Here is a 25886-nt window from a genome sequence, read left to right on the forward strand (position 1 = left end):
CTGGGCTGATTCCTCACCGTTCTCATGATCATTGAAACTCCATGAGGTGAGATCTTGCATGGAGCCCCAGGCCGAGGGAGATTGACAGTTATTTTGTGTTTCTTCCATTTGCGAATAATCGCACCAACTGTTGTCACCTTCTCACCAAGCTGCTTGGCGATGGTCTTATAGCCCATTCCAGCCTTGTGTAGGTCTACAATCTTGTCCCTGACATCCTTGGAGAGCTCTTTGGTCTTGGCCACGGTGGAGAGTTTGGAATCTAATTGATTGATTGCTTCTGTGGACAGGTGTCTTTTATACAGGTAACAAGCTGAGATTAGGAGCACTCCCTTTAAGAGTGTGCTCCTAATCTCAGCTCGTTACCTGTATAAATGACACCTGGGAGCCAGAAATCTTTCTGATTGAGAGGGGGTCAAATAATTATTTCCCTCATTAAAATGCAAATCAATTTATAACATTTTTGACATGCGTTTTTCTGGATTTTTTTGTTGTTATTCTGTCTCTCACTGTTCAAATAAACCTACCATTAAAATTATAGACTGATCATTTATTTGTCAGTGGGCAAACGTACAAAATCAGCAGGGGATCAAATACTTTTTTCCCTCACTGTATGCACGCACCACTTTTCCGTTATTTATTTTGTCAAATTTTTTGAAACAAGTTATTTTTTTCATTTCACTTCACCAACTTTGACTATTTTGTGTATATCCATTACATGAAATCCAAATAAAAATCCATTTAAATTACAGGTTGTAATGCAACAAAATAGGAAAAACACCAAGGGGGATGAATACTTTTGCAAGGCACTGTATGTCTAGCTTGAGGTTATGGCACTTGTGTTGAGTGTACCTGTGTTAATCCTACCTGTGTTAAGCTGTATCTACCTGTGTTGAGTACTTGTGAATGTCACACTCTGGCTCCGGGACTTGTATTTTGAGTCAGGGTGTGTTCGTTTTGTTGGGTTTTGGGTAGGTTATGTTGTGTTATTGGGTGTGTTTGGTTTTGTTGGTTTTGATTAGTCATGTGACTCCCAATCGGAGGTAACGAGTGTCAGCTGTCGGCTCGTTATCTCTGATTGGGAGCCATATTTAAACTGTGTGTTTTCACCTTGTGTTTGTGGGTTTTTGTTCCTTTTTTCGGTCTGTGTACCGTGGACTTCATTGAGTCGTCTTTTGTTTTGGATTTTGGTTACTTTGCTAAATAAAGTCATGTTTCTTGGACACGTTGCGCCTTGGTCATACTTGGACGACATAGACGACCGTGACAGAAAAACCCACCACAAAAAGACCAAGCAGCGTGTCAAGCGGCAACAGGACCTACCTACACAGGATTTATGGACTCCCATAAAGGATTCATGGACATGGGAGGAGATTCTGGATGGTGAGGGGCCTTGGGATCAACCGGGAGAATATCGCCGTCCTCGTGAAGAGCTGGAGGCAGCTAAAGCCGAGAGGCGGCGATATGAGGAGGCAGCACGGGGCAAGGCTGGAAGCCCGAGAGTACTACCCAAAAATTTCTTGGGGGGCTAGAAGGGAGTGTGGCGAAGTCAGGTAGGAGACCTGCGCCTACTCCCTGTACTTACCGTGGAGAGCGAGAGTACGGGCAGACACCGTGTTACGCAGTAGAGCGCATGGTGTCTCCTGTACGCGTGCATAGCCCGGTTCGGTACATTCCAGCTCCACGTATCGGCCGGGCTAGTTTGAGCGTTGAGCCGGATGTCATGAAGCCGGCCCCACGCATCCGGTCACCAGTGCGTCTCCTCGGGCCGGCTTACATGGCACCAGCCTTACGCATGGTGTCCCCGGTTCGCCTACATAGCCCGGTGCGGGTTATTCCACCTCCCTGTACTGGTCAGGCGACGGGAGCATACAACCAGGTAAGGTTGGTCAGGCTCGGTGCTCAAGGGAGCCAGTACGCCTGCACGGTCCGGTATTTCCGGCGCCACCTCCTGTCTCCAGTCCAGTACCACCAGTGCCTACACCACGCACTAAGCCTCCTGTGTGTTCCCCGAGTCCTGTGCGTCCTGTTCCTGCTTCCCGCACTAGCCCTGAGATGCGTGTCCTCAGCCCGGTACCTCCAGTTCCGGCACCACGCATCAGGCCTACGGTGCGTCCCCAGGGTCCAGTATGCCCTGTTCCTGCTCCCCGCACTAGCCCTGAGATGCGTGTCCTCAGCCCGGTACCTCCAGTTCCGGCACCACGCATCAGGCCTACAGTGCGTCTCAGCCGGCCAGAGTCTGCCGTCTGCCTACGGCGCCTGAACTGCCCGTCTGCCCAACGGCGCCTGAACTGCCCGTCTGCCCAACGGCGCTTGAACTGCCCGTCTGCCCAACGGCGCTTGAACTGCCCGTCTGCCCTATGGCGCCTGAACTGCCCGTCTGCCAAGCGTTGCATAAGCCGCCCGTCTGTACTGAGCCTGCAAAGCCGCCCGTCTGCCATGAGCCTTCAGAGCCGTCCGCCAGACCGGAGCCGCTAGAGCCTTCCGCCAGACAGGAGCCGCTAGAGCCTTTCGCCAGACAGGAGCAGCCAGAGCCTTCCGCCAGACAGGAGCAGCCAGAGCCTTCCGCCAGACAGGATCAGCCAGAGCCTTCCGCCAGACAGGATCAGCCAGAGCCTTCCGCCAGACAGGATCAGCCAGAGCCTTCCGCCAGCCATGAGCAGCCAGATCCGTCAGCCAGCCGCGAGCAGCCAGATCCGTCAGCCAGCCATGAGCAGCCAGATCCGTCAGCCAGCCATGAGCAGCCAGATCCGTCAGCCAGCCATGAGCAGCCAGATCCGTCAGCCAGCCATGAGCAGCCAGATCCGTCAGCCAGCCATGAGCAGCCAGATCCGTCAGCCAGCCACGAGCAGCCAGATCCGTCAGCCAGCCGCGAGCAGCCAGATCCGCCAGAGCCGTCCAGCCAGGATCCGCCAGGAGCCGTCCAGCCAGGATCCGCCAGAGCCGTCCAGCCAGGATCCGCCAGAGCCGTCCAGCCAGGATCCGCCAGAGCCGTCCAGCCAGGATCCGCCAGAGCCGTCCAGCCAGGATCCGCCAGAGCCGTCCAGCCAGGATCCGCCAGAGCCGTCCAGCCAGGATCCGCCAGAGCCGTCTAGCCAGGATCCGCCAGAGCCGTCCAGCCAGGATCCGCCAGAGCCGTCCAGCCAGGATCCGCCAGAGCCGTCCAGCAAGGATCCGCCAGAGCCGTCCAGCCAGGATCCGCCAGAGCCGTCTAGCCAGGATCTGCCAGAGCCGTCCAGCCAGGATCCGCCAGCCAGCCAGGATCCGCCAGAGCCAGCCAGCCAGGATCCGCCATTCAGTCCGGTGCTGCCCCTTAGCCTGGTGCTGCCTCTTATCCTGGTGCTGCCCCTTAGTCCCCTAGTCCGGTGCTGCCCCTTAATCCAGGTGGGTTAAATTGGAGGGTGGTCATTTGGAGGAGGCTACGAGGAGTGGGTAGTGACTATAGTGGGGTGGTGGTCAAGCCCGGAGCCGGAGCCGCCTCCGAGGAGCAACACCCACCCAGCCCTCCCCTATTGTGGGGTTGTGAGGCGCGGTCGCAGTCCGCGCCTTTAGGGGGGGGGTACTGTCACACTCTGGCTCCGGGACTTGTATTTTGAGTCAGGGTGTGTTCGTTTTGTTGGGTTTTGGGTAGGTTATGTTGTGTTATTGGGTGTGTTTGGTTTTGTTGGTTTTGATTAGTCATGTGACTCCCAATCGGAGGTAACGAGTGTCAGCTGTCGGCTCGTTATCTCTGATTGGGAGCCATATTTAAACTGTGTGTTTTCACCTTGTGTTTGTGGGTTTTTGTTCCTTTTTTCGGTCTGTGTACCGTGGACTTCATTGAGTCGTCTTTTGTTTTGGATTTTGGTTACTTTGCTAAATAAAGTCATGTTTCTTGGACACGTTGCGCCTTGGTCATACTTGGACGACATAGACGACCGTGACAGTGAAAAGGTCAGTGATACCTGTGACGTGATGTTGCTTTAGGTGATCATACCGTGTTGAGTGTGCCTGGGTTAATCGTACCTGTGTTGAGTGTACCTGTGTTAATCCTACCTGTGTTGAGTGTACCTGTGTTAATCATACCTGTGTTATGTATACCTGTGTTAATCCTTCCTGTGTTGAGCGTACCTGTGTTAATCATACCTGTGTTATGTATACCTGTGTTAATCCTTCCTGTGTTGAGCGTACCTGTGTTAGTCCTACCTGTGTTAGTTCTACCTGTGTTAATCCTACCTGTGCAAATCCTACCTGAGTTAGACAGTTAAGAACAAATTCTTATTTACAATGACGGCCTACACCGGCCAAACCAGGACGACGCTAGGCCAATTGTGCGCCGCCCTAAGGGACTCCCAATCACGGCCGGTTGTGATACAGGCTGGAATCGAACCAGGGGGTCTGTAGTGACGCCTCAAGCACTGAGATGCAGTGCCTTAGACCGCTGCTCCACTCGGGATTACCTGTGTTGAGTGTACCTGTGTTAATCCTACCTGTGTTGAGTGTACCTGTGTTAATCCTACCTGTGTTGAGTGTACCTGTGTTAATCCTACCTGTGTTGAGTGTACCTGTGTTAATCCTACCTGTGTTGAGTGTACCGGTGTTAATCATACCTGTGTTGAGTGTACCTGAGTTAGTCCTACCTGTGTTAGTTCTACCTGTGTTAATCCTACCTGTGCTAATCCTACCTGAGTTAGTCCTACCTGAGTTAGTTCTACCTGTGTTAGTCCTACCTGTGTTGATCCTACCTGTTTTAACCCTACACGTGTTGAGTGTACCTGTGTTAATCATACATGTGTTGAGTGTACCTGAGTTAGTCCTACCTGTGTTAATCCTACCTGTGTTAAATCCTACCTGAGTTAGTCCTACCTGAGTTAGTCCTACCTGACTTAGTTCTACCTGTGTTAGTTCTACTTGTGTTGATCCTACCTGTGTTGAGAGCAGGTGATCCTCCTGGTGTAACGCTGTAGACCTGGAGGAACTCTCTCTGTCTGCTGCCTCCCACTATGTTGAAGCCGAACCCTCGCGGCCCTTTCGACAGACGGGTGTGGATGGAGTAACCCTTCAGCTCTGCCGGCTGGTCCGTGAACGCAGGCACTGGCAGGGGACAGGGACAACAGATCATTCATTTTCTGTTATAATGAACCTACCTCCGTCTAGTATTTATTTAACCTTTATTTACCCAGGTTAGTCTTATTAAAGTAAAATCAGTCCTGGTTTCTTCGAGACGTCTCGAGATTGCACTGGCCAGGCCACATCTATGGATATCTCTGATTGTCTGTGAATACACATGGACAGTCTGACAGAGCTACAGTACGACGTCTGGTTCTCTGGCGCCATCTGCAGTTCAATGATACAGCATGTAGTACCACGACTAACAGACACATCTTTTTGTAATTCATGACATATTTACACGCGACAGAATATTTGACACATTTTCCTTTCTGTAAATGTTTATTTGCATCTGATATTAAAGTGATCTCCCTCCTCCACCCTAATATCATGAGACAATATGGAAATACGTCTCCATTGTCTCAGTGCTAGGCAACACTTGACAAAACATGATAGAGACAAAGTGAGATGAGAGACAGTTTGGGGTGTGAGAAGGAGGAAGAGGAAGAGAGGAGGTGGTAAGGGGAAAGGGAGATATAGGGGGAGAGAGAGGGGGGGTAGGAGGGAGAGAGGAGGGAGAGCGAGAGAGAGAGGAGAGAGAGAGAGAGAGAGAGAGAGAGAGAGAGAGAGAGAGAGAGAGAGAGAGAGAGAGAGAGTGAGGGGGGTAGGAGGGAGAGTCAGGAAGAGAGAGAGAGAGTGAGGGGGGGTAGGAGGGAGAGTCAGGAGAGAGCGAGAGAGAGAGAGAGAGAGAGAGAGAGAGAGAGAGAGAGAGAGAGAGTGAGGGGGGGGTAGGAGGGAGAGTCAGGAGAGAGAGCGAGAGAGAGAGAGAGGGAGAGGGAGAGAGAGAGAGAGAGAGGGAGAGAGAGAGAGAGAGGGGGGGTAGGAGGGACAGTCAGGAGAGAGAGAGAGAGGGGGTAGGAGGGAGAGAGAGAGAGAGAGAGAGAGAGAGAGAGAGAGAGAGAGAGAGAGAGGAGGAGGGGGTAGGAGGGAGAGTCAGAGAGAGAGAGAGAGAGGGGGTAGGAGGGAGAGAGAGAGAGAGAGAGAGAGAGAGGGGGGGTAGGAGGGAGAGTCAGGAGAGAGAGAGAGAGGGGGAGGAGGGGAGAGAGAGAGAGAGAGAGAGAGAGAGAGAGAGAGAGAGAGAGAGAGAGAGAGAGGGGGGTAGGAGGGAGAGTCAGAGAGAGAGAGAGAGAGAGAGAGAGAGAGAGAGAGAGAGAGAGAGAGAGCAAGACAGTGAGAGAGTAAATTCCATTTCTAATAATGTCAAGAGATGTATCTGAGAGCTGATAGGGGAGATAGATTGAAAGGTTGAAGTAAGAGACATACAGAAGGATAGGGTATGTAGACTCACAGTCTGTCTTGCTGAGGATCTCCCTGCTCTGAGCTCTGGGGTCCAGCCAGCTGGTGGTCTTAGAGATATGACTGCGGGGAGGAAGAGATCACCATCACCATCACCATCATCATCATCATCATCATCACCATAACCACTACCATCCTCATCATCATAAGCTCTACTCTCTCTCTACTCACTCTATGTAGTAAGGCTCTCCTGAGTCACTGAAGGCCAGCTCCCAGTTCTCTGGCAGTGTCGCTCCACCCCGTGTGGCGATGCCGCTCCCTCCGTTCTCCTCTCCCACGCCATCCCTGCCATCCCATGATTGGCTAAGAGATTTGGCTGTGGGCGGGGCACTGCTGGCACCTACTGACCCCGCTGCCAAGACAAAACACACACAGTCCTAAAATAGCCTTTTAGCTCAGGCCGCTGTAAGCTCCAATCAAGGATCCAGATGTAAACAGATGTCTGTCTTAGTGTTTATCACAAATGTAAGCCTATTCTCAACTTAGTGCACTACCTTTGACCAGAGTCCTATGGGGCCTGGTCAAAAGTAGTGCACTATATAGGGAATAGGCTGACATTTGTGACACAGGCTCAGTCTTTATCCTATGGATGGATCCCATCCCACTTCTCAACTCTGCTCTTGGTCTGAATATCCCATTACATCCCCAGGGTCCTGTTCACTAAGCACACAGTTTACATTTACATTTACGTCATTTAGCAGACGCTCTTATCCAGAGCGACTTACAAATTGGTGCATTCACCCTATAGCCAGTGGGATAACCACTTTACAATGTCTTATTTTTATTTTTATTTTTAATTTTTTGGGGGGGTAGAAGGATTACTTTATCCTATCCCAGGTATTCCTTAAAGAGGTGGGGTTTCAAATGTCTCCGGAAGGTGGTGAGTGACTCCGCTGTCCTGGCGTCGTGAGGGAGCTTGTTCCACCATTGGGGTGCCAGAGCAGCGAACAGTTTTGACTGGGCTGAGCGGGAACTATGCTTCCGCAGAGGAAGGGGAGCCAGCAGGCCAGAGGTGGATGAACGCAATGCCCTCGTTTGGGTGTAGGGACTGATCAGAGCCTGAAGGTACGGAGGTGCCGTTCCCCTCACTGCTCCATAGGCAAGCACCATGGTCTTGTAACGGATGCGAGCTTCAACTGGAAGCCAGTGGAGTGTGCGGAGGAGGGGGGTGACGTGAGAGAACTTGGGAAGGTTGAACACCAGACGGGCTGCGGCATTCTGGATGAGTTGTAGGGGTTTAATGGCACAGGCAGGGAGCCCAGCCAACAGCGAGTTGCAGTAATCCAGACGGGAGATGACAAGTGCCTGGATTAGGACCTGTGCCGCTTCCTGTGTAAGGCAGGGTCGTACTCTCGAATGTTGTAGAGCATGAACCTGCAGGATCGGGTCACCGCCTTGATGTTAGCGGAGAACGACAGGGTGTTGTCCAGGGTCACGCCAAGGCTCTTCGCACTCTGGGAGGAGGACACAACGGAGTTGTCAACCGTGATGGTGAGATCATGGAACGGGCAGTCCTTCCCTGGGAGGAAGAGCAGCTCCGTCTTGCCAGGGTTCAGCTTGAGGTGGTGATCCGTCATCCATACTGATATGTCTGCCAGACATGCAGAGATGCGATTCGCCACCTGGTTATCAGAAGGGGGAAAGGAGAAGATTAGTTGTGTATCGTCAGCGTAGCAATGATAGGAGAGGCCATGTGAGGATATGACAGAGCCAAGTGACTTGGTGTATAGGGAGAAAATGAGAGGGCCTAGAACTGAGCCCTGGGGGACACCAGTGGTGAGAGCACGTGGTGCGGAGACAGCTTCACAGTGATGGGAGAAAACTAGTTGGAGCAGAGGATTTATTACCTGAACCTGTCTAATAAAGTCTGTTCATTTTCAATCTTTGTTTCAAATTGTTTTGCTGCTGGCCTACTGAGCATGATCCAGGTTTTGACTACATTTACATTTTAGTAATTTAGCTGATGCTCTTATCCAGAGGGACTTACAGTTAGTGCCTTCATCTGAAGATAGCTAGGTGAGACAACAACACATCACATCGTATCAAGTACATTTTCCCTCAACAAAGTCAGTAAGAAAAGACTAGTGCCATGAGTTATTTAAGATACTCTTCAGAGGTAGGCTTTCAGACGTTTTCGGAAGATGGGCAGGGACTCCGCTGCCCTGACTTTAGGGGGAAGCTTGTTCCTCCATTGGGGTGCCAGGACAGAGAAGAGCTTGGACTGGGCTGAGGGGGAGCTGCCCTCCCATTGGGGTGCCAGGACAGAGAAGAGCTTGGACTGGGCTGAGTGGAAGCTGCCCTCCCATTGGGGTGGCAGGACAGAGAAGAGCTTTGACTGGGTGGGAGGGCCAAGAGAACAGAGATGGCGGAACGGAGTGCTCAGGTTGGGATGTAGGGTTTGAGCATAGCCTGAAGGTAGGGAGGGGCAGTTCCCCTTGCTGCTCCGTAGGCAAGTACCATGGTCTTGTTGTGGATGCAACCTTCAACTGGAAGCCAGTGGAGTGTGCGGAGGAGCGGGGGGACATTGGAGAACTTAAGAAGGTTGAACACCAGGCGAGCTGCGGCATTCTGGTTAAGTTGCAAGGGATTGATGGCACAAGCGGGAGGAGCTTGCCAACAGTAGTCCAGACATGATATGACAAATGCCCAGATTAGCACCTGCACCACTTCCTGTGTGAGGTAGGGTCGTACTCTACAGATGTTGTAGAGCAGGAACCTGCAGGAAGCAGGCCACTGTTTTGATGTTTGCAAAGAATGACAGGGTGTTGTCCAGGGTCACGCCAAGGCTCTTTGCACTCTGGGAGGGGGACACCGTGGAGTTGTCAACCGTGATGGAGAGGTCTTGGACTGGGCAGGCCTTTCCCGGGAGGAAGAGCAGCTCCGTTTTGTCAAGGTTGAGCTTGAGGTGGTGGGCCGACATCCAAGTTGAGATGTCTACCAGGCACGCAGAGATGCGTGTTGCCACCTGGGTGTCAGAAGCGGGAAGGAGAAAAGTCATAGCAATGATAGGAGAGACCATGTGAGGATATGTCGGAGCCGAGTGACTTGGTGTATAGAGAGAAGAGGAGAGGGCCTAGAACTGAGCCCTGGGGGACACCAGTAGTGAGAGTATGTGGTGCAGACACAGATACTACCCACGCCACATGGTAGGAGCGGCCTGCCAGGTAAGATGCAATCCAAGACTGTGCAGAGCCTGAGATGCCCAGCCCTGAGAGGGTGGAGAGGAGGATCAGCCCTGAGAGGGTGGAGAGGAGGATCTGATGGTTCACAGTATCGAAGGCAGACGATAGATCTAGGAGGATGAGAACAGAGGAGAGCAAGTCAGCTTTGGAAGAGCCTCCGTGACACAGAGGAGAGCAGTCACAGTTGAGTGAGCCACCTTGAAGCCTGACTGGTTAGGGTCAAGATCGTTCTGAGAGAGAAAATTAGAGAGTTGGTCAGAGACAAGGAGAAAGGTCTCCAGAGATGGTCTGGAGAAGGGAGGAGGGGATGGGGTAGAGTGGGCAGGTTGTTGGGTGGCCAGACCTCACTAGACGCAGGATGTCATCTGGAGAAAGAGGTCAAGGCGTAGGGTAGTTCTGTGTGAGTGCGACCAGTGGACTCAATAGGCTGAGTGAACAAGGAGCGGATGTCGTCAACCTTTTTTCAAAGTCGTCCGCAGTGAGGGAGGAGGGAGGAGTGGAGGCAGAAGCTTGACATTTAGAGTGATAGAAAGTGGTTTTAGCAGCGGATACAGAGGAAGAGAAGGTAGAGAGGAGGGAGTGAAAGGATGACAGAAGGGCAGGGCCGAGCCAGCCGGGAGGAAAGGAGACAGTGTAGGTCAAAGGATGCGTAAAGGGTAGGGTCGAAGAGGCAGAGTCAGGAGACAGGAGGGAGAAGGATTTAACAGAAGGGAGAGATTATAGGATAGAAGAGGAGAGAGTAGTGGGAGAGAGAAAGAGCGAAGATTGCGGCGGCGCATGATCATTTGGGTAGGGGCTGAGTGGGTAGGGTTGGAGGAGAGATGGAGAGACAAGGAAACAAAGTAGTGATCAGAGACCTGGAGGGGGGTTGCAGTGAGATTAGTAGGTGAGCAGCCTCTAATGAAGATGAGGTCACGCGTATTGCCTGGGAGTGGGAGGGGGAAAGAGTGAGGTCAAAAGAGGAAAGGGGTCAGGAGGTTAAAGTCGCCCAGTACGATGAGTGGTGAGCCATCATTGGGAAACGAGCTTATCAAGGTGTCAAGCTCATTGAGGAACTTTTCAAGGGCACCTGGTAGGAAATAGATGATAACAATGTTAAGCTTGGGGAGAGGAGCAAACTCGGATAGAAAACACATACATACTTGTTAAAGCTACAAAAGAGCAAAATGAGATCATCAGAAAATAACAAAGTAAGATACTCAAGTATGGTGATTGTTCTCACTGTCTCATCTGTGATGGATGTCTAGATGTTCAGGCTAACAGACAGTTTATAGACACCTGTATGTGACTATACCTGACAGACCAGAGTCCTCCTCACTGTTCTCTCCTTCCTCCACAGCCTTCTCCAGGTTGCTAAGCGACTTGCTGCGCGTCCTGAAGTTCCGTAGCAGGTTCCGGTGTTCCTGGTACGTGATTGGTGGGCTCTCTGGGCCAATGTGGACTGGGCGGGGCGTCCCGTAGTAGTTACCTGATAGGAGAAGGGACAGAGGAGGAACAATCAGTTAACAATCAGTTAACACTAGAAACGCTGGGCATCGAGGGACTCCTCCTTCAAGCTAATGAGCAGTCATTCTGACTGCAACGTTCTAACAGTGCAATTCATACATTTCATATATGCAATATCAAAAATAATCATTTGGTTTTGTTTATGAAGGTCTTAGGTAACATTAGTATACGAAAAAATATTGTAAATAACACAATATAATTTCCATTCGTTTATAGTACTGTAGGCTATATATATAAAAAATATAAAAAATAAAATAAAAAAATTCAAGTGATCAATTAATTTTATTTTTGGAGTGCCTTTGTTACAACTATGAAACGGAAAGCATATGTTGGAAAGCGGTAACAGCTTCTTTTTATAACGACAAAATAAAAATAAAATACCCCAACCACCAAGACACACTGTCAAATTATGAAAACATCAGTACCCTAAACATCACTATTAGCGCCATGTGTGCTTGATAAACAGTGAAAATCAGCACTAAAGCAATAATGGCATTATAATTAATATAAGTGTTGATATGACAGCAGTGTGTGTCTTCACGCAATGGCATCAGTTGGAGCATGTCCATGTCACATAAACAACGCCATCAGTTGGAGCATGTCCATGTCCATTCCCTTCCAGGGACATGTACTAGTCTGTGGCGACCTAAATGCCAGAACTGGATTAGAACTTGACACTCTCAGCACACAGGGAGACACAAACACCTACCTGGAAGTGACAGCATTCCCTCCCCCATATGCCCCCCTAGGCACAACTACGACAACATAACCAACAGAAATGGGTCACAACTCCTGCAGCTCTGTCGTACGCTGGGTATGTACATAGTCAATGGTAGGCTTCGAGGGGACTCCTATGGTAGGTACACCTATAGCTCATCTCTTGGCAGTAGTACTGTAAATTACTTTATCACTGACCTTAACCCAGAGTCTCTCAGAGCGTTCACAGTCAGCCCACTGACACCCCTATCAGACCACAGCAAAATCACAGTCTACTTGAACAGAGCAATACTCAATCATGAAAGCCAAAGGAACTGAATAATATTAACAAATGCTATAGATGGAAGGAAAGTAGTGTCGAAACCTACCAAAAAACAATTAGGCAACAACAAATTCAATCCCTTTTAGACAACTTCCTGGACAAAACGTTTCACTGTAATAGTGAAGGTGTAAACTTGGCAGTAGAAAACCTAAACAGTATATTTGACCTCTCAGCTTCCCTATCAAATCTAAAAATCTCTAACAGAAAACCGAAGAAAAGTAACAACAGTGACAAATGGTTTGATGAAGAACGCAAAAACCTAAGAAAGAAATTGAGAAACCTATCCAACCAAAAACATAGAGACCCAGAAAACCTGAGTCTACGCCTTCACTATGGTGAATCACTAAAACAATACAGAAATACACTACGGAAAAAGAAGGAACAGCACGTCAGAAATCAGCTCAATGTAATTGAAGAATCCATAGAATCTAACCACTTCTGGGAAAATTGGAAAACACTTAAACAAACAACAACATGAAGAGAAACCTGTAGCTCAGCTGGTAGAGCACGGCGCTTGTAACGCCAAGGTAGTGGGTTCGATCCCCGGGACCACCCATACACAAAAAAAAAAAAAAAAAAAATGTATGCACGCATGACTGTAAGTCGCCTTGGATAAAAGCGTCTGCTAAATGGCATATTAAAAAAACAAACAAAAAAACAAGTTAATGTGTCAAATTGACTCTCTTTCGCCATCACTATCTATTTGTCTCTAGTTTTGCCTCTCTCTCCCTTTCTCTCTCTCTTTCATGTTGCCTGTCTCTCTGAGAGCTGACTCTCTCTCCCTTTCTCTCTCTCTTTCATGTTGCCTGTCTCTCTGAGAGCTGACTCTCTCTCCCTTTCTCTCTCTCTTTCATGTTGCCTGTCTCTCTGAGAGCTGACTCTCTCTCCCTTTATCTCTCTCTTTCATGTTGCCTGTCTCTCTGACAGCTGCCTCTAACTCCCTTTCTCTCTCTCTTTCATCTTGCCTGTCTCTCTGAGAGCTGACTCTCTCTCCCTGTCTCTCTCTCTTTCATGTTGCCTGTCTCTCTGAGAGCTGACTCTCTCTCCCTTTCTCTCTCTCTTTCATGTTGCCTGTCTCTCTGAGAGCTGACTCTCTCTCCCTCTCTCTCTCTTTCATGTTGCCTGTCTCTCTGAGAGCAGACTCTCTCTCCCTCTCTCTCTCTTTCATGTTGCCTGTCTCTCTGAGAGCTGACTCTCTCTCCCTTCCTCTCTCTCTTTCATGTTGCCTGTCTCTCTGAGAGCTGACTCTCTCTCCCTTTCTCTCTCTCTTTCATGTTGCCTGTCTCTCTGAGAGCTGACTCTCTCTCCCTTTCTCTCTCTCTTTCATGTTGCCTGTCTCTCTGAGAGCTGACTCTCTCTCCCTTTCTCTCTCTCTTTCATGTTGCCTGTCTCTCTGAGAGCTGACTCTCTCTCCCTTTCTCTCTCTCTTTCATGTTGCCTGTCTCTCTGAGAGCTGACTCTCTCTCCCTTTCTCTCTCTCTTTCATGTTGCCTGTCTCTCTGAGAGCTGACTCTCTCTCCCTGTCTCTCTCTCTTTCATGTTGCCTGTCTCTCCGAGAGCTGACTCTCTCTCCCTTTCATGTTGCCTGTCTCTCTGACAGCTGCCTCTCTCTCCCTTTCTCTCTCTCTTTCATGTTGCCTGTCTCTCTGAGAGCTGACTCTCTCTCCCTTTCTCTCTCTCTTTCATGGTGCCTGTCTCTCTGAGAGCTGACTCTCTCTCCCTTTCTCTTTCTCTTTCATGGTGCATGTCTCTGAGAGCTGAATCTCTCTCCCTTTCTCTTTCTCTTTCATGGTGCATGTCTCTCTGAGAGCTGAATCTCTCTCCCTTTCTCTCTCTCTTTCATGTTGCCTGTCTCTCTGAGAGCTGACTCTCTCTCCCTGTCTCTCTCTCTTTCATGTTGCCTGTCTCTCTGAGAGCTGTCTCTCTCTCCCTGTCTCTCTCTCTTTCATGTTGCCTGTCTCTCTGAGAGCTGACTCTCTCAGTCACACCCAAACACTTAACACTTTTATTGTGATAGCAGCATTTAGATACTGTAAGAGCATAACACAAATCAAATATTTATGCAGCCCTACCCACATGTTGAATGGAAATAGAAGTAAAGATGCCTGTACACAGTAGTGTATCGAGCTCTGGTTTCTGCTTGAACATAGCTTTCTATGAGAAGGGCATGTTTGACTTTCCCTGTCCCTGTCCCAGTCTCTGTCTCTCTCCATATCCCTCTCCCTCTCCCTGTCCATCTTCCTGTCCTTCTCCCTCTCCCTGTCCATCTCCCTGTCCCTGTCCATCTCCCTGTCCATCTCCCTGTCCCTGTCCATCTCCCTGTCCCTGTCCATCTCCCTGTCCCAGTCTCTGTCTCTCTCCATATCCCTCTCCTTCTCCCTGTCCATCTTCCTGTCCTTCTCCCTCTCCCTGTCCATCTCCCTGTCCCTGTCCCTGTCCATCACCCTGTCCCAGTCCATCTCCCTGTCCCAGTCTCTGTCTCTCTCCATATCCCTCTCCCTCTCCCTGTCCATCTTCCTGTCCTTCTCCCTCTCCCTGTCCATCTCCCTGTCCCTGTCCATCTCCCTGTCCATCTCCCTGTCCCTGTCCATCTCCCTGTCCCTGTCCATCTCCCTGTCCCAGTCTCTGTCTCTCTCCATATCCCTCTCCCTCTCCCTCTCCCTCTCCCTGTCCATCTCCCTCTCCCTCTCCCTGTCCATCTCCCTCTCCCTGTCCATCTCCCTCTCCCTGTCCCTATCCATATCCCTCTCCCTCTCTCTGTCCATCTCCCTGTCCCTGTCCATCTCCCTGTCCATCTCCCTGTCCCTGTTCATCTCCCTGTCCCAGTCTCTGTCGCTCTCCCAGTCTCTGTCTCTCTCTCTCTGTCTCTCTCCCTGTCCATCTCCCTGTCCCTGTCCATCTCCCTGTCCCAGTCTGTCTCTCTCCATATCCTTCTCCCTGTCCCTGTCCATCTCCCTGTCCATCTCCCTGTCCCTGTCCATCACCCTGTCCCAGTCCATCTCCCTGTCCATCTCCCTGTCCCAGTCTCTGTCTCTCTCCATATCCCTCTCCATCTCCCTGTCCATCTCCCTGTCCCAGTCTCTGTCTCTCTCCATATCCCTCTCCATCTCCCTGTCCATCTCCCTGTCCCAGTCTCTGTCTCTCTCCATATCCCTCTCCCTCTCCCTGTCCATCTCCCTGTCCATCTCCCTGTCCCTGTCCATCACCCTGTCCCAGTCCATCTCCCTGTCCATCTCCCTGTCCCAGTCTCTGTCTCTCTCCATATCCCTCTCCCTCTCCCTGTCCATCTCCCTGTCCATCTCCCTGTCCCTGTCCTTCTCCCTCTCCCTGTCCATCTCCCTGTCCATCTCCCTGTCCCTGTCCATCTCCCTGTCCCTGTCCATCTCCCTGTCCATCTCCCTGTCCCTGTCCATCTCCCTGTCCCAGTCTCTGTCGCTCTCCCAGTCTCTGTCGCTCTCTCTGTCTCTCTCTCCCTGTCCATCTCCCTGTCCCAGTCTCTGTCGCTCTCCCAGTCTCTGTCGCTCTCCCAGTCTCTGTCGCTCTCTCTGTCTCTCTCTCCCTGTCCATCTCCCTCTCCCTGTCCATCTCCCTGTCCCTGTCCCTGTCCATCTCCCTGTCCATCTCCCTGTCCCAGTCTCTGTCGCTCTCCCAGTCTCTGTCTCTCTCTCTCTGTCTCTCTCTCCCTGTCCATCTCCCTCTCCCTGTCCATCTCCCTCTCCCTGTCCATCTCCCTCTCCCTGTCCATCTCCCTCTCCCTGTCCATCTCCCTGTCCCTGCCATTCTAAGGCAGCCATATAAGCACTGATGGTCCTATACAATGCTATATAATGTAAACAGTGGTAGGTTGCCAGTCTTACCCATGAACTTGCGACTCTCAAGTGCACACACACACACACACACACACACACACACACACACAGTCACAGGCAGTGACAGAATGCGTGGGTAAAAGATGATTGACGTTGACGGTGAGTAAAGCTCCCTTTCCCTCCACTACACCACTGGACACAAGTACCAAACACACACACACTCTCACCTTTGAACTTGCCACTCTCCAGCAGGGCTCCAGACTCTTCCAGGGAAAAGAAATCTTCTATGGAGACAAAATTGTAGTCCACTCCTGATACCTCCTGGTTGCGAGGCTGCCTGGTCGTACCTGGAGACAGAGGACAGGCAGGGCTATAGTGGACCACTCACTAGTTAAGCAGAGGCTTGTTTACAATGGGAACATAATGTGTTAGGGTAAAGAAGCCTCCATCTTGTATAAAGTACCTGATCTTAGAAGAGATATCTTTGATTTCTGAAGCACACCTGAAACCATTCTCCACCAGCAGCAGTGAATGGAAAGCACGTGTAAATGGAAGAGATCGATTAAATAAAGCAGGGACATGTCATATACCATTAAATCACTGCTGAAAGAGAGAGGGACATGTCATCTACCATTAAATCACTGCTGAAAGAGAGAGGGACATGTCATCTACCATTAAATCACTGCTGAAAGAGAGAGGGACATGTCATCTACCATTAAATCACTGCTGAATGAGAGAGGGACAGGTCATCTACCATTAAATCATTGCTGAATGAGAGAGGGACATGTCATCTACCATTAAATCACTGCTGAAAGAGAGAGGGACATGTCATCTACCATTAAACCACTGCTGAAAGAGAGAGGGACATGTCATCTACCATTAAATCACTGCTGAATGAGAGAGGGACATGTCATCTACCATTAAATCACTGCTGAAAGAGAGAGGGACATGTCATCTACCATTAAATCACTGTTGAAAGAGAGAGGGACATGTCATCTACCATTAAACCACTGCTGAAAGAGAGAGGGACATGTCATCTACCATTAAACCACTGCTGAAAGAGAGAGGGACATGTCATCTACCATTAAATCACTGCTGAAAGAGAGAGGGACATGTCATCTACCATTAAACCACTGCTGAAAGAGAGAGGGACATGTCATCTACCATTAAATCACTGCTGAATGAGAGAGGGACATGTCATCTACCATTAAATCACTGCTGAAAGAGAGAGGGACATGTCATCTACCATTAAATCACTGTTGAAAGAGAGAGGGACATGTCATCTACCATTAAACCACTGCTGAAAGAGAGAGGGACATGTCATCTACCATTAAATCACTGCTGAAAGAGAGAGGGACATGTCATCTACCATTAAATCACTGCTGAAAGAGAGAGGGACATGTCATCTACCATTAAATCACTGCTGAAAGAGAGAGGGACATGTCATCTACCATTAAATCACTGCTGAAAGAGAGAGGGACATGTCATCTACCATTAAACCACTGCTGAAAGAGAGAGGGACATGTCATCTACCATTAAACCACTGCTGAAAGAGAGAGGGACATGTCATCTACCATTAAATCACTGCTGAAAGAGAGAGGGACATGTCATCTACCATTAAACCACTGCTGAAAGAGAGAGGGACATGTCATCTACCATTAAATCACTGCTGAATGAGAGAGGGACATGTCATCTACCATTAAATCACTGCTGAAAGAGAGAGGGACATGTCATCTACCATTAAATCACTGTTGAAAGAGAGAGGGACATGTCATCTACCATTAAACCACTGCTGAAAGAGAGAGGGACATGTCATCTACCATTAAATCACTGCTGAAAGAGAGAGGGACATGTCATCTACCATTAAATCACTGCTGAAAGAGAGAGGGACATGTCATCTACCATTAAATCACTGCTGAAAGATAGAGGGACATGTCATCTACCATTAAATCACTGCTGAAAGAGAGAGGGACATGTCATCTACCATTAAATCACTGCTGAAAGAGAGAGGGACATGTCATCTACCATTAAATCACTGCTGAAAGAGAGAGGGACATGTCATCTACCATTAAATCACTGCTGAAAGAGAGAGGGACATGTCATCTACCATTAAATCACTGCTGAAAGAGAGAGGGACATGTCATCTACCATTAAATCACTGCTGAAAGAGAGAGGGACATGTCATCTACCATTAAATCACTGCTGAAAGAGAGAGGGACATGTCATCTACCATTAAATCACTGCTGAAAGAGAGAGGGACATGTCATCTACCATTAAACCACTGCTGAAAGAGAGAGGGACATGTCATCTACCATTAAACCACTGCTGAAAGAGAGAGGGACATGTCATCTACCATTAAATCACTGCTGAAAGAGAGAGGGACATGTCATCTACCATTAAACCACTGCTGAAAGAGAGAGGGACATGTCATCTACCATTAAATCACTGCTGAATGAGAGAGGGACATGTCATCTACCATTAAACCACTGCTGAAAGAGAGATGGACATGTCATCTACCATTAAATCACTGCTGAAAGAGAGAGGGACATGTCATCTACCATTAAACCACTGCTGAAAGAGAGAGGGACATGTCATCTACCATTAAATCACTGCTGAATGAGAGAGGGACATGTCATCTACCATTAAATCACTGCTGAAAGAGAGAGGGACATGTCATCTACCATTAAATCACTGTTGAAAGAGAGAGGGACATGTCATCTACCATTAAACCACTGCTGAAAGAGAGAGGGACATGTCATCTACCATTAAATCACTGCTGAAAGAGAGAGGGACATGTCATCTACCATTAAATCACTGCTGAAAGAGAGAGGGACATGTCATCTACCATTAAATCACTGCTGAAAGAGAGAGGGACATGTCATCTACCATTAAATCACTGCTGAAAGAGAGAGGGACATGTCATCTACCATTAAATCACTGCTGAAAGAGAGAGGGACATGTCATCTACCATTAAATCACTGCTGAAAGAGAGAGGGACATGTCATCTACCATTAAATCACTGCTGAAAGAGAGAGGGACATGTCATCTACCATTAAATCACTGCTGAAAGAGAGAGGGACATGTCGTCTACCATTAAATCACTGCTGAAAGAGAGAGGGACATGTCATCTACCATTAAATCACTGCTGAAAGAGAGAGGGACATGTCATCTACCATTAAATCACTGCTGAAAGAGAGAGGGACATGTCATCTACCATTAAACCACTGCTGAAAGAGAGAGGGACATGTCATCTACCATTAAACCACTGCTGAAAGAGAGAGGGACATGTCATCTACCATTAAATCACTGCTGAAAGAGAGAGGGACATGTCATCTACCATTAAATCACTGCTGAAAGAGAGAGGGACATGTCATCTACCATTAAATCACTGCTGAATGAGAGAGGGACATGTCATCTACCATTAAATCACTGCTGAAAGAGAGAGGGACATGTCATCTACCATTAAATCACTGTTGAAAGAGAGAGGGACATGTCATCTACCATTAAATCACTGCTGAAAGAGAGAGGGACATGTCATCTACCATTAAATCACTGCTGAAAGAGAGAGGGACATGTCATCTACCATTAAATCACTGCTGAAAGAGAGAGGGACATGTCATCTACCATTAAATCACTGCTGAAAGAGAGAGGGACATGTCATCTACCATTAAACCACTGCTGAAAGAGAGAGGGACATGTCATCTACCATTAAATCACTGCTGAAAGAGAGAGGGACATGTCATATAACATTAAATCACTGCTGAACGAGAGAGGGACATGTCATCTACCATTAAATCACTGCTGAAAGAGAGAGGGACATGTCATCTACCATTAAACCACTGCTGAAAGAGAGAGGGACATGTCATCTACCATTAAACCACTGCTGAAAGAGAGAGGGACATGTCATCTACCATTAAATCACTGCTGAAAGAGAAGGGACATGTCATCTACCATTAAATCACTGCTGAAAGAGAGAGGGACATGTCATATAACATTAAACCACTGCTGAACGAGAGAGGGACATGTCATCTACCATTAAACCACTGCTGAAAGAGAGAGGGACGTGTCTATCATCTAACATTCCACTCTACATTCACTGTGTTGATATCAACTCTGTGCATGTGTGTGTGTGTGTGTGTGTGCGTGTGTGTGCGACAAACAATTCCATCTGATATAAATGTTTTGTACGATCCTATTTTATTTTTAAAACAATACAAACAACATACACGTAAAGTCAACAGACAGATGCACACCAACATCAACAGCCACCCAGACCCATTTGCTCCCACCAGTGCTTGTAAGACTCTACGCCACTTGGCCTCAAATTGCGCTATTCTGGTTTTTCTCTGGGTCGCCCACACCTTTTCAATATTCAAATAATAATGCATTTGATTCTTCCACTGTCTTTAACAATGGAGGATCATTTGATTTTCCAGTTTTTTAAGTAAACACTTTTTTTCTAATTGATTGAGGATAAAAGTATGGTCCAACCCATTGGGTCTCTCATACGCCATGTCTGGAAATATGCAGATAGACAGATTGAAAGTAAACATCTGACAGCCAGCTTTCTAACCCCTCCCATAACTTTTGGACTTTATAGCGCTCCCAGAAGGCCTGCGTTATTGAGTCATTGTTCATTTGACCCTTAAGACATGACTCTACCGTTGTGCCGTACAATTTGTGAATTTTTGTCTCTATAATAATACATTCTATACATTTGTTTACATTAGCGTATATTTTCGTTAACTGTAATTTCGTAACTGTAACAATATCAGTTATTTTTAAATCTTGGTTCCAATAGTTTAAAAAAACATTCTAAGAGATTGTCAGTTGGATAGGTTCTCTGCAAGGTTTTTCAATATCTTACCTATCATATGAACATCCGTTTCTGACTCAAATAGGATTTCCCTCAACATTGCTATGATATCCAAAAGATTTCAGATCGAAGTTCTGTGATATACTACTTTTAAGTTGCATTTATTTGAAAATGTCTACATTGGTCAGTCCAAATGTTGTTGTTTTTTTAAATTCTGTCATGGAAATAATTGTATTTCCTGTTACCAAGTCATTTACGGTGTCTATGCCTTTAGTTTTCCATGTGGACCAATTCATCTGTGAATTCTGAAAAGCTATCCAAGGACTGTTCCATAGGGGTGTGTTTTTAGGGATATTGGTTCTTGTAGAATACGTTTCATTTTCTTCCATATTGTTATAGTGTTCTTCACTATGAAGTTGTTAATGTTCTTAGCTTTATCCTTTGAAAATAGACATGTAAAACGATTCTGGGGATCTTCAATACGTACTGTACCCACTGTTCCTCTTTAGTGCATTTAACAAGTCAAAGCAGGTTGATACAATTCCACGTCTGGAAGGTTAAAAAACCACCCTCAGATTTAGGAATATGAGTTTTATTTTCCCATATAAAGCCTGTTATGACCGAGTATACTTTTTTAAAGAATGTCTTCTGTGGGATAATTGTTATTACCGAAAATAAATAGAAAGGGTGGCTATTTGAAGAATCTCAAATATAAAATATATTTTGATTTGTTTAACACTTTTTTGGTTACTACATGATTCCATATGTGTTATTTCATAGTTTTGATGTCTTCACTATTATTCTACAATGTAGAAAATAGTAAAAATAAAGAAAAACCCTTGAATGAGTAGGTGTTCTAAAACGTTTGACCGGTAGTGTATATCAGAGGACATCCCTCGTTCCCCTTTCTAAAGCAATTTCATCAGATAATGTATTATTTATGTATATTTTTGCTTCATGACTTTTATATAATATTTTTATGAAATGTAATATTTCAGCTGGAAAGTTGAAGGATTCCAAAGTTTTGAATAGAAAAGGCCATTCAAGACGGTCGAAAGCCTTTTCTGCATCAACAGCCATTAGCGATGAATCTACATCTTGTTTTTTCGTGCATTGTATTAAAGTGAAACACGTTCTTGTAATTGTTTCTGTCTATTTTTATGAACCCTGTTTGATCGATCATGTATCAAGTCTGGTAAGACTTTACATTCTGTTGCTTATGAGTTATAATATTTATTGTCACAATGTATTACATTTATGGGTCTGTAATCTGCAGAGGATTCTCCAGATTTTCCAGATTTGAATGTAACTGAAATAACTGTTTTGATACATGGAACTAGGAAGCTGTAGGATCAGTCCAACTTTTGTTTAATTCGGATTTACACTATATATTTAAATTGTTGCTGACAGGTGTATAAAATAGAGCACACAGCCATGCAATCTCCATAGACAAACAGTGGTAGAGGAATGGCCTTACTGAAGAGCTCAGTGACTTTCAACGTTGGCACCGTCATAGGATGTCACCTTTCCAACAAGTCAGTTCGCCAAATTTCTGCCCTGCTAGAGCTGCCCTGGTCAACTGTAAGTGGTGTTATTGTGGAAAGTGGAAACGTCTAGGAGCAACAGCGGCTCGGCCGCACAAGCTCACAGAACGGGACCGCCGAGTGCTGGAGAAGATGGCTGCCGTTTTACAGCCCTCTAACCAATTGTACTATGTGTGTTTTTTTCGCGTTATTTGTAATTTATTCTGTACATAATGTTTCTTCCACCGTCTCTTATGACCAAAAAGAGCTTCTGGATATCAGGACAGCGATTACTCACCTCGTATTGGACAAAGATTTTTTATTCAACGAGTCGGACGCGAAGGATATTCTACAGACACCCGACAAGGCCCAAATCCCCGTCATTCACATGAGAAAGAGACAGAGATATCATGGACGTAGGTCAGGGTGCCTTGTAAGGATCCGACGGCAAGCGAGTAAACTGCCTCTTCCATCAATCCTATTAGCCAATCTTCAATCATTTGAAAACAAATTGGACAACCTAAGATTACGGTTATCCTACCAACGGCCCAAGGGGTGGCGGTCAGTGTATATTTGTAAACAACAGCTGGTGCATAAAATCTAATACTAAGGAAGTCTCAAGGTTTTGCTCGCCTGAGGTAGAGTATCTCATGATAAGCTGTAGACCACAGTATTTACCAAGAGAGTTTTCATCTATATTTTTCGTAGCTGTCTATTTACCACCACAAACCGATGCTGGCACTAAGATTGCACTCAATGAGCTGTATAAGGCCATAAGTAAACAGGAAAACGCTCATCCAGAGGCAGCGCTCCTAGTGGCCGGGGACTTTAATGTAGGGAAACTTAAATCTGTTTTACCTCATTTCTACCAGCATGTTAAATGTGCAACCAGAGGAAAAAAAACTCTAGACCACCTTTACTCCACACACAGAGACGCATACAAAGCTCTCCCTCACCCTCCATTTGGCAAATCTGACCATAACGCTATCCTCCTGATTCCTGCTTATAAGCAAAAACTAAAGCAGGAAGCACCAGTGACTAGGTTAATAAGGAAGTGGTCAGATGACGCAGATGCTAAGCGACAGGATTCTTTTGCTAGCACAGACTGGAATATGTTCCGGGATTCTTCAGACAGCATTGAGGAGTACACCACATCAGTCACTGGCTTCATCAATAAGTGCATTGATGACGTCGTCCCCACAGTGACCGTACGTACATACCCCAACCAGAAGCCATGGATTACAAGCAACATCCGCACTGAGCTAAAGGGTAGAGCTGCCACTTTCAAGGAGCGGGACTCTAACCCGGACGCTTATAAGAAATCCTGCTATTTCCTCCGACGAACCATCAAACAGGCAAAGAGTCAATACAGGACTAAGATTGAATCGTACTACACTGGCTCTGACGCTCGTCGGATGTGGCAGGGCTTGAAAACTATTACAGACTACAAAGGGAATGCACAGCCGCGAGCTGCCCAGTGACACAAGCCAACCAGACGAGCTAATTCACTTATATGCTCGCTTGGAGGCAAGCAACACTGAAGCATGCATTAGAGCATCAGCTGTTCCGGATGACTATGTGTGAGTAATTATTTGAAGCAGGTCAACATTCACAAAGCCGCAGGGCCAGATGGATTACCAGGACGTGTACTCCGAGCATGCGCTGACCAACTGTCAAGTTGAGTCTGTAATACAAACATGTTTCAAGAAGACCACCATAGTCCCTGTGCCCAAGAACACTAAGGTAACCTGCCTAAGTGCTTTGAAAGGCTGGTAATGGCTCACATCAACACCATTTTCCCAGAACCCTAGACCTACTCCAATTTGCATACCGCCCCAACAGATCCACAGATGATGCAATCTCTATTGCACTCAACACTGCCCTTTCCCACCTGGACAAAAGGAACACCTACGTGAGAATGCTGTTCATTGACTATGGCTCAGCGTTCAACACCATAGTGCCCTCAAAGCTCATCCCTAAGCTCAGGACCCTGGGACTAAACACCTCCCTCTGCAACTGGATCCTGGACTTCCTGACGGGCCGCCCCAGGTGGTAAGGGTAGGTAACAACATATCTGCCACGCTGATCCTCAACACGGGGGCCCCTCAGGGGTGCGTGCTCAGTCCCTGTTCACCCATGACTGCATGGCCAGGCACGACTCCAACACCATCATTAAGTTTGCCGACGACACAATGGTAGGCCTGATTACTGACAATGGTGAGAGCTATAGGGAGGAGGTCAGAGACCTGGCCGTGTGGTGCCGGGACAACAACCTCTCCCTCAACGTGATCAAGACAAAGGAGATGATTGTGGACTACAGGAAAAATAAAAGAGGACATTCTCATCGACGGGGCTGTAGTGGAACAGGTTGAGAGCTTCAAGTTCCTTGGTGTCCACATCACCAACAAACTATCATGGTCCAAACACACCAAGACAGACGAGAAGAGGGTACGACAAAGCCTATTCCCCCTCAGGAGACTGAAAAGATTTGGCATGGGTCCTCAGATCCTCAAAAAGTTCTACAGCTGTACCATCGAGAGCATCCTGACTGGTTGCATCACAGCCTGGTATGGCAACTTCTCGGCCTCCGACAGCAAGGCACTACAGAGGGTAATGCGTACGGCCCAGTACATCACTGGGGCCAAACTTCCTGCCATCCAGGACCTATATACCATGCGGTGTCAGAGGAAGGCCCTAAAAATTGTCAAAGACTCCAGCCACCCTAGTCATAGACTGTTCTCTCTGCTACCGCACGGCAAGCGGTACCGGTGTGCCAAGTCTAGGTCCAAAAGGCTTCTTAACAGCTTCTACCCCCAAGCCATAAGACTCCTGAACAGCTAATCATGGCTACCCAGACATTTGATTTGATTTGATATGAAGCACGTAGTGTGTAAAAATCGTCTGTCCTCACTGCAACACTCACTACGATTTCCAAACTGCCTCTGGAAGGAACGTCAGCATAAGAACTGTTCGTCAGGAGCTTCATGAAATGGGTTTCTATGGCCGAGCAGCCGCACACAAGCCTAACATCACCATGCGCAATGCCAAGTATCGGCTGGAGTGGTGTAAAGCTCACTGCCTTTGGACTCTGGAGCAGTGGAAACACGTGCACAAAGTGAGGTCCATACAGAAATTGTTTTTCGAGATCGGTGTGGAAGAACTTGACTGGCCTGCACAGAGCCCTGACCTCAACCCCATTGAACACCTTTGGGATGAATTGGAACGCCGACTGCGAGCCAGGCCTAATCGCCCAACATCAGTGCCCGACCTCACTAATGCTCTTGTGGCTGAATGGAAGCAAGTCCTCGCAGCAATGTTCCAACATCTAGTGGAAAGCCTTCCCAGAAGAGTGGAGGCTGTTAAAGCAGCAAAGGGGGGGACCAACTCCATATTAATGCCCATGATTTTGGAATGAGATGTTGGACGAGCAGGTGTCCACATACTTTTGGTCATGCAGTGTATATAGATTTTCATAGAAGCTTTTAAAATAGTTATTAATAGTGATGTTGTTTCTAATTAATGCATTTGTATCCTTATCTTTTAAAATTATAACTGGTTTAGCATGCATTT

The 25886-nt window shown here is 47.5% G+C and overlaps 1 protein-coding gene across 1 annotated transcript in view; it reads right to left on the reverse strand.

Annotated features, from left to right (window-relative positions):
* The window catches only part of LOC121546597 (membrane-associated guanylate kinase, WW and PDZ domain-containing protein 2), a 95270-nt gene that overhangs the window by 34334 nt on the left and 35050 nt on the right, over positions 1-25886 (reverse strand). The window contains exons 4-8 of the mRNA XM_045209279.1: positions 16205-16324; positions 10918-11091; positions 6613-6793; positions 6434-6504; positions 4903-5070 (exon numbers count right to left, since the gene is read on the reverse strand). Of these exons, the coding sequence (XP_045065214.1) occupies positions 4903-5070; positions 6434-6504; positions 6613-6793; positions 10918-11091; positions 16205-16324 (714 nt within the window). The remainder of the gene's footprint in view (positions 1-4902; positions 5071-6433; positions 6505-6612; positions 6794-10917; positions 11092-16204; positions 16325-25886) is intronic.

Source organism: Coregonus clupeaformis, chromosome 30 (genome assembly GCF_020615455.1).
Source record: "Coregonus clupeaformis isolate EN_2021a chromosome 30, ASM2061545v1, whole genome shotgun sequence".
Lineage (NCBI taxonomy): Eukaryota > Metazoa > Chordata > Actinopteri > Salmoniformes > Salmonidae > Coregonus > Coregonus clupeaformis.